The sequence below is a fragment of the Dromaius novaehollandiae genome, chromosome 19 (assembly GCF_036370855.1).
Source record: "Dromaius novaehollandiae isolate bDroNov1 chromosome 19, bDroNov1.hap1, whole genome shotgun sequence".
NCBI classification, from domain to species: domain Eukaryota; kingdom Metazoa; phylum Chordata; class Aves; order Casuariiformes; family Dromaiidae; genus Dromaius; species Dromaius novaehollandiae.
The window spans coordinates 13,536,235-13,551,813 of record NC_088116.1 but is presented as its reverse complement, the minus strand read 5'-3'; the positions used below and the strand labels follow the sequence as shown (position 1 = coordinate 13,551,813).

General features: G+C 57.5%; 1 protein-coding gene across 1 annotated transcript; it reads left to right on the top strand.

Moving 5' to 3' along the window:
* Positions 1 to 11,961: 11,961 nt before the first annotated feature.
* Positions 11,962 to 13,757, top strand: LOC112989617 (fibrinogen-like protein 1-like protein). The gene is made up of 2 exons (XM_026110886.2): positions 11,962 to 12,181; positions 13,129 to 13,757. The coding sequence occupies exons 1-2, from the start codon at positions 11,962 to 11,964 to the stop codon at positions 13,755 to 13,757; spliced, it is 849 nt and encodes a 282-aa protein (XP_025966671.2).
* Positions 13,758 to 15,579: the final 1,822 nt, after the last annotated feature.

The window sequence follows — 15,579 nt, the reverse complement described above, 5'->3', positions numbered from 1 at the left end:
GGAACTGAGGCTGCTGTGACCTCACAAGCACAGCCAGCAGCCATGCGCCTGCCACTGCCTTCGGAGGCACTGAGGGTGCTGTGACGTTAGAAGCACAGCCAGCAGCCATGAGCCTGCCAGTGGCCTCGGAGGCACTCAGGCTGCTGTGACCTCACAAGCACAGCCAGCAGCCATGAGCATGGTACTGGCCTAGGAGACACTGAGGCTGCTGTGACCTCACAAGCACAGCCAGCAGACACGAGCCTGCCAATGCCCTAGGAGACACTGAGGCTGCTGTGACCTCACAAGCACAGCCAGCAGCCAGGAGCCTGCCACTGGCCTAGGAGGCACTGAGGCTGCTGTGACCTCACAAACAGAGCCAGCAGGGGGCACTGGACACTAATCTATGAGGCACTCAGGCTGCTGTGATCTCACAAGCACAGCCAACAGGGGGCGCTGTGGACTAACGTATGAGGAACTGAGGCTGCTGTGACCTCACAAGCACAGCCAGCAGCCATGCGCCTGCCACTGCCTTCGGAGGCACTGAGGGTGCTGTGACGTTAGAAGCACAGCCAGCAGCCATGAGCCTGCCAGTGGCCTCGGAGGCACTCAGGCTGCTGTGACCTCACAAGCACAGCCAGCAGCCATGAGCATGGTACTGGCCTAGGAGACACTGAGTGTGCTGTGACCTCACAAGCACAGCCAGTAGGGGGCGCTGAACACTAACCTATGAGGCACTGAGGCTGCTGTGACCTCACAAGCACAGCCAACACACATGAGGCTGCCACTGGCCTCGGAGGCACTGAGACTGCTGTGACGTCACAAGCACAGCCAGCAGCCATGAGCCTGCCAATGCCCTAGGAGACACTGAGGCTGCTGTGACCTCACAAGCACAGACAGCAACCATGGGCTGCCACTGTACTATAACGCAAGTAGGCTGCTGTGACCTCACCAGCACAGCCACCAGCCATGGACATGCCACGGGCCTATCAGGCACTACAGCTTCTACCTCAAGGCCCAGAATCAGCCAGCTGCCTTAGCCTCGTCCTCTGCTCTGGCTCATCCTCCCTCTCCCAGCGGGTCTCTGGGCACAGCGCTCCCACTACTGAGGCTATTTGCAGCTGGCTTGCTTGCTGCTGGGCCTGCATCTCTGCCTGGCACAGCCCAGACGCACCAGCACGGGGAGCTCTTCCTGGTGGGCATTGATGCCTTTCTTCTTTTGCAGCACAGCCAAGGGCCTGGCATGAAAGACTCGGGGCACATGAATCGGGCAGTGGGCACTTGGAAGTAGCTACTGTACCTCCTGATTGCCAGCAAAGTCCAAGCTACTGTCTGACCCAGGGCCTCCTGGCAAGCCCCAGGCTGCCAACATGGCTCCACCCAGCTGCCCCCCTCCTCACCATCTTGAGGCTGTTCAACAGGCTCAGGAGGCCTCTGAACGCCAGTGCACGCTTCTCCAGGTCCTGAGTCTGCACAGAACTCCGGAGGAGCGGCAGGATGGCATCATCCATATCCGCAAGGTCAGGGCATTCCAGCAGCTGAAATGCACACAGCACTCAGAGACTGGCAGAGCCCGCAGGACTGCCTGCATCCTGCAGCCCTGGATCTCACCCACCATTCAGGCCAAGGGCTCCAGGCTCTCACAAAGCTCAGCCCACATACAGCAGCAATTGTGGAGACACCCCCAGGCCCTGCTCCCAGCCCCGGGCCTCACGGCACACTGCACACACCACTCGCCTCCCCCTCCCGGTCTCTGAACCCTCTGCAGCCTCTTGTTCTCATCCCTTGCAGCAGCACTTGAACACAGACAGCTGCCTCAAAGCAGGCAGCAAATACAAGTCCTTGCGAGTGGTCGCCCAGCAGAAAGGAGCCAAGGCCAGGGCAACTAAGAGGAAGCCATGTCTTGCCCCAGCTCCATTCACCAACAGCACCCCACAGGCATGGGCACCAGTGAGCACAGCACTTAGAGGCACCGCTTGCCATGAGGCCCACCTCAATGAAGAAAGCCATGGCGGGCAGCTGACAACACTGGTCCTCCCTCCTCAGCACACTTGCCAGCTGGCAGAAGATCCAGCGACACAGGCATCTGGGAGCTCCCCTCACCACTCTGGCAGAAGCAATAAGGCACTGTTGGTCCTCAGACGAGCAGGCAAACCTCCTCTCACATTGCTCGGCCCACTCTAGCCATTTCCCCCCTGCACAGGGCAAGGCAGGCCAAGGCAGGGCTTGGCATGCAGCTACGGCAGCCAGCGGCATTTGCTCATGGAGGGACACTCTTTCCCTGACATACCTTGCCATTAGAAAGCCAGGCTTAGTCATCGTTACCTTCCTTTTGGGGGGATACTGGAGAAACACCCCTCCTACCCAGAAGTCATGGCCTTCCCACACATCCCATTTCCTGAGTCCTTTGCATTCCTCTCTCCCTGGGGCCTTCCCAGCTGCTGCTGCTGCTGCTCCTCTTGTACCTTTCCTGGGGCTCTGCCCTCGCTGGCACTGCAGCCACATCATCCCCAATGCTCTCTGGGATGGGAGCCCAGGCCCCACGCAAGGGCACTCCAGGGTTTTGGGAGGGGACCACTCCTGTGAGGGACCCTCGCCCACCACTCCAAACACCACCTGCTCCCCCAGCAACTCTCCAAGCTGGCCAGCAACGGGGCAGGCAGATCCCATGGCCATTTTGCTGGGGGACCCCTTGCCACAAGTGCTGAGGCTACAGCCCCTTTCTTGGAGAACTGGTGTCCCCCCCTCACCCACAAGGAAGGACATTCGGTGGGGCACCCCGAATACAGGGAAGAGGTGCTGGTGGAGAGCAGGGCGTAAAGGGCTGTACCTGGCCAGCACAGCCACTCCCTTCTGAGATGTCTCTGCACGCAGAAACAGCTCCCAGCCACCCTTCCTCTCAACAGCCAGGGCTGCACGCTGATAGCCAGCGCAGCCCAGGAGATCTTTCAGGGCCTCCACGGCACACCTGCATGCAGAGCAAAGCCCATGTCACACGGCCAGCCTGGCCCCGCCTCCAGGTCCAAGGCAGAGACAGGGGCACTGGGATCCAGCACCTCACATGGCTGCAGGCACGGGACTCATCCCGTTGGCATTGCCTCAGGAAGATATTTGCTTCCTGGCGGATGAACTCTGCTGAGAAGACTATCTGAAAGAGCAGCGCCAGGAAGAACTGGGGAAAAAACATCTTCACCACCTGTGGGCAGATGGGCTCCTGGATGATTGCATGCAGTGCTCTCGTTGCCTGCAGAAAACACCCAAACACACCTCTCACTGCAGAGCAGTCCCTCTCATGCTTCCTGAACCCCCAAAGTGGGAGCCTCAGGCACAGCCTTGGACCATGGGAAATGCAGATGGATGGCACAGCCTTGCTGCCTCACCAGGGCCAATGCCCACAGGCTCTTTGGCCTCAGCTCCTGTCTGTACACAAAGAGCCTTGCTGCATCAGCATGACCATCACCTGCACAGGCTTCATGCATCATGCAGGTTCTGCCAGGATCCCTGTCCCAGGCCTTGCCTTATGCTCACGTTTTGCAGGAGCCCTAGTCCAGCCCCTAGCCTTGCCCCAAACCCTACACTGCTGAGCGAGGTTGGCAGATGCAGGGACAGGGTAGGATGGAGATGTCCCGGGCATGGCCAGCCTGGCTGTTTCTGTGCAGAGAGGCCCAAGCAGCACTCGTCAGCCCTGTGTGCTAGCAGTCGGAGGCCTGGCACTGGGCATGTTGTATCCATGGGCCCAGGGGAGGTCCCTGCTTGGGTGCACACAGGGAGGGGAGAGGGGGTCTGGAGAGGCAGGTGCCAGCCTGGGGGCAAGCGAGGCCTCGTCCCGTAACTCACAGCCATGGGAAGGATGCAGCTGTTGTCCCTGTCGCAGCTGGACTGCTTGCGCAGTGGACGGTCTTCCAGCAAGCTTAGCAGCTCCCGCAGCACGTCTCTCACAACCAGGGGCTTATCCATCAGCACCTTCCACATGGTCGCGGTGGTGCTGCAGGCCCAGAGTGCTCTGTCAGTTGCGCCTCCTTGGCCACAGCGCCGCAGCCGGGGCAAGCCCTGGAGGTCCATGGCTGTCCGGCAGCCCTGTCCCTACCCATCCCCTCCTCACTGGGAGCCCCAAGGGGGTCCTGCCCATGCAGGCAGGACAGGACCAGGCTGAAGGCCCTTGTGGGGCTGGCAGGGAGCAGAGCTGCTGGGCTCTGGGCATGAAGGCAGGCACACTTGCTGAGCTCTGGCTTCTGAACACCTGCTTGAGGCACCAGGGCTACACGGTGGTGCAACAGAGGGCCCTGCCCCTGAGAGGCATCCTGGGAGTCTCCTTGCATCTGGCCCTCTTTGGGACCTCCTCCCCATGTGGCATGAGCCCTTGAGCCTGGTGGGCCCCATACCTGTTGCACAGTGGGGAGCAGTACAGCAGGCTCACGGTCACCCCAGCAGGGTTCAAGGCCAGCTGGCAAAGGGTCCTGTTTAGCGTGACCGGGGCCGACAACTCCCTGACGTACTTCAGGTTCTGGTAGAGGCACCTGATGATCCGTGGCACCTGGAAGACACATGGGTGAGAGTGGGGCTGCAGCCAGAGAGCAGCCATTACCCCACCTCCCACTGAGATCACCTTACCTCTACACCACTCCCAGCGCTCCTGGCTGCATTCAAAGGGGGTTGGGTGCCCAAGAACCCTGGCTCTGGTGCGGAGAAACAGTGGCCCAGAGGACTCGAGGCCCAAGCACACCAGCCGCAAGCTGCTTACGTCTTCCAGCGGAGAGACAGCGTCCAGCAGGAACATGTTCAGCATGTGGGTAGCCACCACCATGCTGTAGGTGCTGCAGTTCCTCATGCCCTCCATGGCTGTGACAATGACGTTGGTCCCCTCAGAAGGATGGAGGTTTTTCACAAACAGCTATGGGAGAAAGGAGGTGAAGGAAGAAATGTCATGCTCTGTGCCACGGTAGTGGTGCTTAGCTGAGCAGTGGACGCAGCTCTGGAGACAGGTGCGGGGCAGGGCTGGCACCATGGCCCCAGCAGAGCCAGGAGCACATGCTGTGCTGGGCACTGGCACCAAGGGGCATGTGGCCAGAGGACCATCAGGGCAAGGGAGCGTGGTTGGGATCAGGGTCACTGTGCACTGGCTCTGCAGGCAACCAGCTTCCTGGTGGCCAGCAAGGCTGGATCTGCTGCTGGGATCTTGGAGGGAAGCCTCTGGCTAGGCCTCACTCAGGCCCAGTGGAAGAGACACCAGTGAGACCGAAGCTGCTACCAGACTGCAGCCTTTATGCAACCTACCACTGAGCGCTGCTTCCCTCTCCACCACTCCCTCGGAAAACTCTGCATGAACCGCGAGGCCCCCTCAGCCCTACTCACTAGGGACCCCTTTGCTCATCCAAATCTCCTGATGACCCCATGGCCAAGAGGCCCAGCAATGGAGGTGCTCCTCACCCTCACGATCACACTGATGTTGCTGGTCCGGGAAAGGCAGAGTGCATTGTAAGCTTCCCACTCTTTTTGGCACTCTACATGCTCCGGATTATCCTGCAAGAGCCCCCTGCCTGAACAGCAGCAGAAAGACAGAGTGGTCAGGAGGGGTGATGGAGACTTGAAGGTGGCACACCCATGGCATCAGGGAGAAACCAGCCTGGCAGAGAAAAAGGCCATGCCAGTAGTGTATGCGGAGCAGAATTCCCAGGGAGGTTCAGGGCCCATTCCGCAGCAGAGAAGGGCAACTGCTTCGAAGGGTACCAAAAGCTTGAGGGGTGGCACTGGATTTTCTGGAGTGAAGCATCACAGAAGCCCAAGGAGGAGCACGGGCTGCTGAGCATTTGCCACACCAGGGGGATCCAAGAAAGCTACTAACGTACTGCTCCTCTACTCCTACATCAGCCAGCTTTCCTGCTCCTTTGTCTCACGGAGCAGAGGGGCCCAGGCAGTGGGACGCCTTCCCTGGCCTTGCCAGGATGGCTGGGTCCAGAAGGATGCAGCCCACCACAGCTTCTCTTACATTTCCGTTGCATGACAAATCTGAACAGGCAATGAAGAACATCCAAAGCCCCAACGTTCGTCTCCGCGTCCTCATAAGCGCACCAAAGGATGAGACACCCCACCAGCTGTCCCAGTATTGGAACAGAGATCTTTCCAGAGCAGGCGGGGCTCTCATCAACTCCTCCAAAAGGGCGCCAGACCTGAGCAAGCAGGCGGTATGGGTAGGAAGGCTTGACAGCAGGCAGTCACCACCAAAGCCCGGAAGCCAAGAGTCTGCCCAGGCATGCATCCCAGCTGAGGCAAAGCTTTGGAGCGCCCTGCACACCTTGGCTCCCCAGGCAGCTGCGCAGTAGCCCAGGCAAGGCAGTGCTGCCACACCTCGCCTCACATCATGCTCCCCGCGCACTCCTGCCCTGCACAGCGCTGGCAGCACAGCTGCCTCCTCAGAAGAAAAGGACTGTAGAGAGAAGCTCATGGCAAGAGGGCCAAAGACCTTTGGCTTCAGGACAGAGGCTTGCTGAGTGGTCTGACCTCTGCCCAGGCTTCCCTTAGAAGGACCCCTAAGCTGCAGGCTGCTCTGGTCTGCAGGGAAGGGGCAAAGGCGTGGCTGGAAGGGGCCTGGCTCCTTACCTCCAGCGAGGAATAGTTGGCCAGCAACTTGCTCAGCCTTCCAGTCCTCCCCACAGCCCTCTCATGCACAGCTGCTCTCTCCAAGTTCGTGAAGGGCAACAGGAACTGGGAGGAGAAAGGCTACTGGTCTGCCCGCAGAGCTGACGACCACTCCAGCAGAAGCAGCTCTGCTATGCCCCTGGCTGCATTGCTACAGTCCAGCAAGGCTTCTTCAGAGCTAGAGCAAAGCCTGCAATGGGGTTCCTGCCCCCACAGGCCAATCCTGGGGCAAGCCAGGGAGCCATACCTCTATCCCCTCCACAGCCCCTGGTCCTTTCCATGCCCCCACTCCAGAACATCGCCCTCTGGGTGCCCTCTTCAGCAGTGCAGGGCTTTAGGGCAGGACGTTCCTGGGCATCTGCCCTGGGGAGGCTGGGCTATGGCCTCTTGGGATGGCAGAAGAACCGAGCTTCTCAGCTGTGCTCCCCTTGCAGGATGGGCAGGTCCCAGTAGGTCTCTGCCCCATTCAGATGTGGCAAAGAAAGCACAAGGGACAGGGAGGAAGGGGCACGGCAGCACCAGCTGCCATCTGTGTGGTGCCTAGAGAAGAAGGCTCCAAGTCCTCCCATGCCTCTGGTGCAAGAAAAGCTTTGGGGGCAGACTTGGCCCAGAAGCGCAGGCGGCAAGGCTTTCCCGGGACCCGGGAGCAGTCTGGGGAAGAGGAAGGGACTTGGGCTGCAGCCAGGGGACACTGGGATCACCCCAGAGCACAGGGGGGAAGCCCTGCTCACCCAAGGGAGGTGGGTCCCCTCCCTGCAGTGTGCTGCCTGCACATGGTACTGAGGGGGGGAATGTCCACTTGATGGTGTCACTTCCTTCTGAGCTCAAGAACAGGCCCTGGGAAGCCCACCCTTTGCAGATGCCACACCTGCAAGATATGCTGCAGCTCCAGGAGGCTGGAAGTGGCAGACTTGAGCACCAGCACCTCCAACATGCTGTCCATGCTCTCCAAGGTCTGCAGGGAGGACACAGGGCTGTGACACTCCTTCACCACTCCCTCTGACCCACAGCAGACTCAGCTGAACTCCTGCTGCCAGGGCACGACACCCACTGCCTTGCGGTGCCCAGGCAGAGGCCTCACGGTAGGGGAGCTGCTGCACACAGACCAGCTCATGGGCACTGCCTGTGGCCCAGCCCGGGGGAAGGTGACCAAGGGAGGAAGGTCAGAAAGCAAAGCTGAGATCCTGCCCTCTCTGGGATCTTACAAGCGCCTCTCAGCACAGCCTAGCCCGGGGCAAGCCCAGAGCAGCTGGCAGGCTCCCGGTGGCTCACCCAGCGCATATCTTGGAATACAGGGACGTGTCCAGCTTCTCCATGTCTTCTCTGGGAGGAAGCAAGAAGACGCTCCTGAAGCAGGCATGGAGGAGGCTGCTCTTTTTGCCCTCCAGAACCAGCTCCACTGCACTGCAAAGACAGAGAGATGCCTGCTCGACACTGGGGCTGGGAGCGCTGCCTTCATGCCTTGACGGAAGGGGGATGTGGACATCTGGGGCAGGAGTCCCTGGCTGCTACAGAGAACAGCTAGGGCAGCCCTGCAGGGACGTGCCCCCTCCTTCCATGACACTGCTCCAGGGACAGAGGACAGTCCTGGCGGGTAGGCCTCATGCCTTCTCAACCATCTGCCTCCCCTTCTGGGGTAAAAGCCCAGCTGCTCTGGGCAGCTGCAGGCACCCCTCTGCCCACCCTGACAAGCCCGGGGCAGGGCAGAGCAGGGGCCCAGCAGACAGCACCGCCAGCCTCCCCCCACGATGGGGAACACCTCCCAGACAGGCACGGTGACACCAGGGCCATGCTGTGGAGAGGTCTGGGCCAAACCAGGGGCTGGGCTAGGTACCTCATGGCCGTGATAGCAAGCATGGCTTGCTGACATACTGCTGTGCCCAGGTGGTCCACGGGCTCTTCTTCCAGCAGCACCTGGAGAGCACAGGCAGCAGTCAGGCATGGCAACTGCCACCACCCAGCACTAGCAGACCAGCAGCAGTCTGCGAGGCTGGCAGAGCCCTGCTGCCCCCATCCTTGCACTGGAGCCCAGAATGACCCCCACCTTGCCAAGGCCTCAGCTCGCAGGGCTTCTCAGCAGCACCCGCACTCCTGTTGGCAGGAGCTCTTTGCCAATGCATACTTGCCCCTCTTCAGAGCAGGCCTAACTTATATCAGGTGCCCAGGGAATTGTCTAGAGGAGTTTTGAATTGCTCCAAGAATGCAGGTTGCACAGTCGCTGTGGACAACCTGTTGCAATGTGTGCCTGAGGGAAAACGGTGAGGTCTTGAGGACCAGAAAGAAAGCAGAGGACGCTGGGGAGCACTGGAGGGCAAACCAAGAGATCCAGAGGGGAGCAGAGTGCTATTGGAGGTCTCTAGGGTGCAAAGAAAAGCACATGGACAGGTCTTAGGGGGACCCCAGGGCAACGAGAGGTCTCTGAGGGCACTGGACAGCACGCAGAGAGATCCTGAGGGAACTGGAGATCAAAGGGAGGTTCTGGGACGCACCGGAGGACAATGAGAGGGATTCTGAGAGGCCCAGATGTCAATCTGCGGGCTCTGGAATACTCTGCAAGACAAATGGAAGGCCCTGGGGTGTACCAAGAGCTAGCCGGATGGCTCTGGGATGCCCCAGAAGGTGAAGAGGGGCTCTGGAGACCACAAAAATACAAATGTAGGGGTCCTGGCTGGAGAAGAGGGCAAGAAGAGGGCTTTGGAGCACATCAGCAGGCAATGGAGGGCTGTAGGAAGCACTGGAGGGCAAATAGAGCAGCTTTGAGGGGGGCAAGGTGGCAAACAGAGGACTCTGGGGTGTACTAGAGGACAAGCAGAGAGTTCTGGCTTGAGAAGGAAGACAAATGGAGGACCCTGGGTTGCACTGGAAAGGAAGCAGGCAGCTCTTGTGCAAACCACAAAGCAAATGGAGGTCTCTAGGCTGCACAGGAAAGCAGATGCAGGAGTGTGAGGTGCACAGGAGGGAGAAAGAAGGGCTCTAGGGGGAGCGTCAAAAGGGAAATGGAGTGGTCCTCAGGGAACTAGACAGGAAATGGAGGGCTCTGAATCACACCAGAGGGCAAAGAAAGAGCTATGAAGAGCATCAGAGGGCACACTGTGAGCAGGCATTCATGTCCACGTGCAAACTCACAACCCCTCCATTCCCCTCCATGCATGCACAGATCCCCTCCATTCCCCCACATGCCCACTTTGATCCCATCTGTTCTTCTCTGTACATGCTCACACTCCCTCCATTTCCCTCTGGGGGCCCTCACATACCTTCCATTCCCTTTTAACTGCTCTGAGATCCTCTCTCTTCCCCTACACGTGCTCTCAGAACACCACAGTTCCCACCCAGGCATGCTCAGATCCCTCCATTCCTCTGCATGTGCCTCCAGATCACCTCTGATCACCTCCCTGAGCATTCAGATCCCCTCTGCTGCCCTTCATGTGTGCTCACATCCCTTCTGTTCCCCTCTTTGAGTCCTGAGAGCCTCTCTCTTCCCCTCCATACGTTCTCAGGTCCTGTCCATTCCCTTTTGGGCACCCTCCAGTCCCCTCCAGTCCTTTCTGAGTGCCTTAGGTCCAAACTGGTCTCCCTCTATAGGCTCGCAAAACCCCTCAGTTCCCTTCCAAGTGCTCTCAGATCCCCTCCATTCCCCTCCATGCACCCTCAGATTCATTCTGTTCACTTCCAAGCATGCTCAGATCCCCTGCCTTCCCCACTGGGAACATTCACATCCCTCTGCTTCCCCACCATTCACACTCCAATCCCTTCTATTCCCTTCCAAGCACCCTCAGATCCTCTCCATTGCCCTCATCATGCACACTCAGAATCCCTCTCCTGTTCTCCTCGCACAAACAGGTTCCCTCCATTCCTTTCTCTGTGTGCTCAGGTCCCCTCCATTTCCCTCTGTGCATGTTCAGATCCCTTCCATTCCTCTCCGTGCACACTCCCCATTACCATCCATGTATGCCCAGGCTTTCCCCATTCCCTTCTGTGCATGCTCAGGTTCCCTTTTTTTCCCTCCATGTGTGCTCAGATCCCCATCACTGCCGTCCATGCACTCAGATCCTGTCCATTCCTGGGCAGACACTTGCTTTCCTTCATAGCCATCCACCTGGCACGATTGGCCTCCCAAACCCAGAGCACCAGGCATGACAGCCATCTGGATTGGCCAACAGAGACCTTTCAGCCAGTGGCATTCAGCAGGCTCCTATCATGGAGCAGGAACACAGCCACCCTTACAGATCAGTCCCGTGGCCCACTGGCTTCTGCCTGATGGAGATCACCTCCACCAGACCCCTCTGCCTGCTCCCATGTAGTCCAGACACCACCACCCCCTCCAAATGCACACAGCAGACTCCCGAGAACAGTCTCTCAGGCAGTCACAGAGCTGTTCTGACTCCCACACCAGGAGCTGTGCTGGGCTTGATAAAAGGGCATTAAACAAGAAGCCCTTGACCTGGCACACCCCTGTTGTAATAGCACCGGGGGCAGGGGCGGCCATTCACAGTGTTTGATTTGCACACTGGATGGTGACTGCCATCCAAGTGTTTATTTACTGAGCTGCACTCTTCAAAGCTCCTGAAGATGCTGTTCCCAGGGGAAAATTCATCTAAGGAGCCAAGCACTCCCAGCAGAGACCATTCCAGGGACTGCTGCTGGCACAGGTATTATTTTCTTTGCATCTCAGGAAGCTATGCACCTAGAACAACAGCCACCTTTTCCTCAGGTGTTGTGTTCTAAGGACACAAAGGAATCCAGCCTGATTCCTCCCTGAGGAGAAAGGAAGCTGAGGTGGGGGAGGTCTGCTCACCCCACCCACTGCAGCGGGAGCTATAAATGCCTCCGTGGGACCTGCTCCTCTGCAGCTTTGAGCTTCAGAGGGCATTCCCACATAGACACCATGGGTGAGTGCGTTCTTGGGAAATGGGGCACTGCCTGCTAGCAATGGGAGGAGCATGGGCAAGGCAGTCCAGCAGTATGGAGAGGCTGTGCTCACTCTTCTCCATGCACTAATGGGAAATGGTGGCACCAATGCCTGCTGAGGGCAGTGCTCCCCTGCCACCCCCTCCAACACCAGCAGCTCGTGCCCTATCTTTTGACTCATCTCGGGCAATCCCCTCCCTTGGGTTCTCCAGGAATGTTTCCCTGTGAGAATCTGGCTCAGCCAGCTGTCAGGTGCTTTTCTCCACCCTGCCCTATCTCACACATGGCTTTTGGGGAGCTGGCCAAGGGCAAAAGGCAAGGATGTCTACCCCTTGGGCAAACGAGCTGAGGCCTTTTGGCAGGCTCTCTGACTCAGAGGGCCTGGTCTGCTGTTGCACAGTATGCTTGGTGCGTTCCTGCCTCCCTCATGGTCGTGTTATGCTATGTAGTGCGGGAGCAATTGGATTTCTCAGCTCTCTGGAAGGAGGGTCATGTTTCAGCTTGTCTCCATCTTCTCCCTTTCTAGCAGCCCAGGGCCTTCTACTCCTTGCTTGTGTGCTGGTCTTGGCCACTTCAGGCCTCGCCATGAAGACACAAACCCTCCACATCTTCAAGAAACCTCCCTCCAATACTTTGGTGAGCGCACTGAAGAAAACCAGTACGTAGCATCCCGTGGGTGCCTCAGTGCCCTCATCACTAACTCTTTCCTTCTCCATGGTCTGGGTCAACTCAGCTGGTGCATAACTCCAGCCAGTGCTCTGGGATGGTGGAGGCTTGGTAAAGAGATGCCTGTGGGAGGGTGTGTGATGGTGCTTCAGATCTGAAAAACACCTGCCTGGTGTGTAGGCAGGTGGTCTGCACAGAGGCAGCATCAGCCCCAAGCTCTGCTCATTTGGGGAGAGGAGTGGGGTCCGTCTGGCTGGATGACCTTAACTGCAGTGGGAGGGTGCAGTGTCTCCCCAAGCGCAAGCTGAAGGCATGGGGAGACCAAACCTGCCAGCACAGTGAGGCTGGCTGCAGGGGTTGTGTGCTCAGCTACAGAAGGCTCTGGGTAGAGAAGCACCTTACAACTTCGCAGGCCCTTGACCTGCTGCAGGATGAAGGATGGTGTATGTGAGGGGGTGTAGCCAATGCAGGCTGTGGTGTGGGCGCCTATGTGCGCTGTGCAGGCCGGTGGCAGTGAAGGTGTGTGCGAAGGAGACATGGTTCTCTTGTTCCTTCACTCACAGGCAGGGGCAAGATAATCTCTAACTGCCTCCCCAGCATACCCTGTCTTAGTGACACAGCCCCTGCTTCAGGAGGCGCGGAGGAGCCCACCAGTGTCCACATCACTCTCCTGGCCTGATACCAGCATGGCCCAGTAGGCCTTTCACTGAGGAAGCCTGCTGCTAGGTGTCCTCTGGGGAGAGGCGCAGGCTGCTGAGGCCAGCCCACTCGCACCTCCAGGCAAGGCCAGACAGCCAAGTACGTCGACCTCTCTGAAGTGGGACAGCTCAGCATCTCTAGGGTACTCTGGCCATGTATCCATCTGTCCTGCCACAGGGAAAGACATGGTCTTGTCCTGCTGCGCAGACTCTTGTTAAATTGGCCTCTCTTCTACCCTAGGTTGGCCCAAGGACTGCAGTGAGGTCCCCGCTGGCAGCCCCAGTGGCATCTACATCATCCAGCCCGCAGGACTCCACCGCCTCGTGGTGTACTGTGAAATGAGTGTGACAGACGGGGGCTGGACGGTCATCCAGAGGAACCGCTACAACACAGAGATCACCTGGGCCGAATCCTGGAGCACCTACAAGTACGGCTTTGGGGACGTGCGCAGCGAGTACTGGCTGGGCACCGAGTACATCTATCAGATTGCCAAGCAGAAGGTCTACCAGGTCAAGTTTGTCATCCAGGACGCCACAAACACCACCAAGTTTGCAGACTACAATCTCTTCAGTCTGGAAGATGAATCTCATGGCTACCGGTTGAGGCTGGGCTCCTACACCGGGACCGCGGGGGATGCCATGACATCCGACAATCCCAACAGTGTGCACAACAACATGAAGTTCTCCACAAAGGACCGGGATCAGGACATTTACAGAGGGAACTGTGCTTCCCGCTTTGGGGGTGGGTGGTGGTACTCAGCGTGTTATTCTGTACAGCTGAATTTCAAGGGTGGCATGACATGGGGTAGCTTGTGCACTGGGAACTGCAAATCCTCTCTCATCCTCATCAAACCAGCTCCCTACCATTAGCACTCCCTCTGCCGCTGGTCCGTACTGGGCGCATGGCCAGACCAGGGCTCTGCTGGGCCCCTCTTTGCTGACTGGAGGGCTGGGGGCAAATGAGGATATCCCTGCATATCAGGAGTTGTTTTCTTCTCCCCTTTTTCTGCAAAGTAGCAAAGCTCCCTGCTTTGTCTCTGGCCTTTCACTTGTGCTGGGTTTTCAGGGATCATTAGTAGAACAAGGCTCTGCAAACACTGCAGATTCCAAGCATGTTCCTTCTGGGGAGTACACTGTGCTCAGAAACTGAAAGCCCTCCTGATCCAGTGAGCTCCATTCGTCTCTCTGCTTTGAGGGCATTGAGGAATATCCCATAGTTTCAGCAGAAAAATATCCACTATCACTAGCTGAGAACCTGACCTAAGCAGCTCTTAGGTGCCCTGCATGCACCATATCCCCTCTGTAGTCTGTATTCATCCTGCAGAATAAAATTGCTTTCCAGAACTTGCATAGGGATGTGCAAATCTCTGTCATTTGTTTGGGAACTGCCCCAGATTGCTGCTGGCTTCTCCCCAGGAGCTAATCTTAGGGTCCTGGTGTAGCAACAAAAGACTCTTAAAGGTGTATTTTTTATAAAGACTCAAATGGGAAATTCAAGACCAAACTCGCACTTCAGTAAGAGAGTTGGGTTTCAAGGTGGGGATCTTTCAAAAAGGGAGTGCTGGACCACAAGGCCAAGAGCAAGGGCTGATGGTGGGAGGGAAGCATCAGCTCAGTTCAGTCATGCTAGCCATAGCCTGGAGTTAACCAGAGCTGCCAGGCCAGATCAGCATCATCCTGCATTATGTTAAGCTTGTGAATGCTAGCACAGGCCTTGTCAGGGTCCACTGGAAGATAACTGGGAGAGGAGAGAGTCTGATGACATCTCTCTTGCACTGCATAACCCAATAGTGGCCATGGTACTTCCAATTTGGTCTCGCCAGTGCTGAGCGGAGTGAAGTGATGTCTTCTCTCACTCTGCTAGCCGTGCTCTTGCAATACTGCCCAGCATGTGGTTCACCTTCAATGCTGCAAGGGCACACTGCTGACTCATGGGCAAGCCGTCATTCACTAGGAACCCCATACCGTTTTCTGCAAAGCTGCTCCCCTCTAGTTAGTTTGTACATCCAAGTTGGAGTGGAAATTCATTTTTAAACCAACAGACACATTCCAGAGTCCAGAAATGCTACTCTGCTCAGCTCAGATCGGGAAGCTTTTGTCATCCAGAGCCACTCGCATGCACATATCTCCCTGTACATTGGGTTGAAGGCCCATGGATGACTCCCTTCTGTCTTAGGCTACCTGTGCAGCCATTTAGGGACCAGCCTTGCTACTCAACCCAGGAACGTGGCACTGCTATAGCTCCGAAGGGAACCCAGGGAGCATGGTCATGGATCCTGGCCTGCAAGCCCAGGACAGCTCAGGATTCACACCCACAAACTTTCCCAGAACTCAGCTTTTCTTCCAAAAACCGAAGAGAAGAACAGTGGCTTCTATCAAGGCCTAAGCTCAAACTTCCCTCCATCCCAAGGGAGATCTGTAGCCACATACAATGGGACTGACTCACCCGCACCATAAGCCTCTCCTCACCCACTCAGGGAGCCCACCTCCCTCTCTGTACGTGACTGTATGTGGGGATCCTCCCTTGCACTGCATAGAGCAACAACCCAATCACAGACAGGTGCCAACTATGGGCGAGGGCTTTGTGAGTTACCAGGTTTTGCATTTTGCTGACCATGCTGACTAATGATAGCCTTATAGACACAGTTCAGTGCACAGTGGCTATGACAAGCCATTGGAAGCAGTACTGCTG

Coding starts and splice junctions, on each gene's coding strand:
- LOC112989617 (XM_026110886.2), top strand. CDS start 11,962: ATGCTATGTAGTGCGGGAGCAATTGGATTTCTCAGCTCTCTGGAAGGA. Junction 12,182..13,128: donor GAGCGCACTGAAGAAAACCA/GTACGTAGCATC, acceptor CTTCTACCCTAG/GTTGGCCCAAGGACTGCAGT.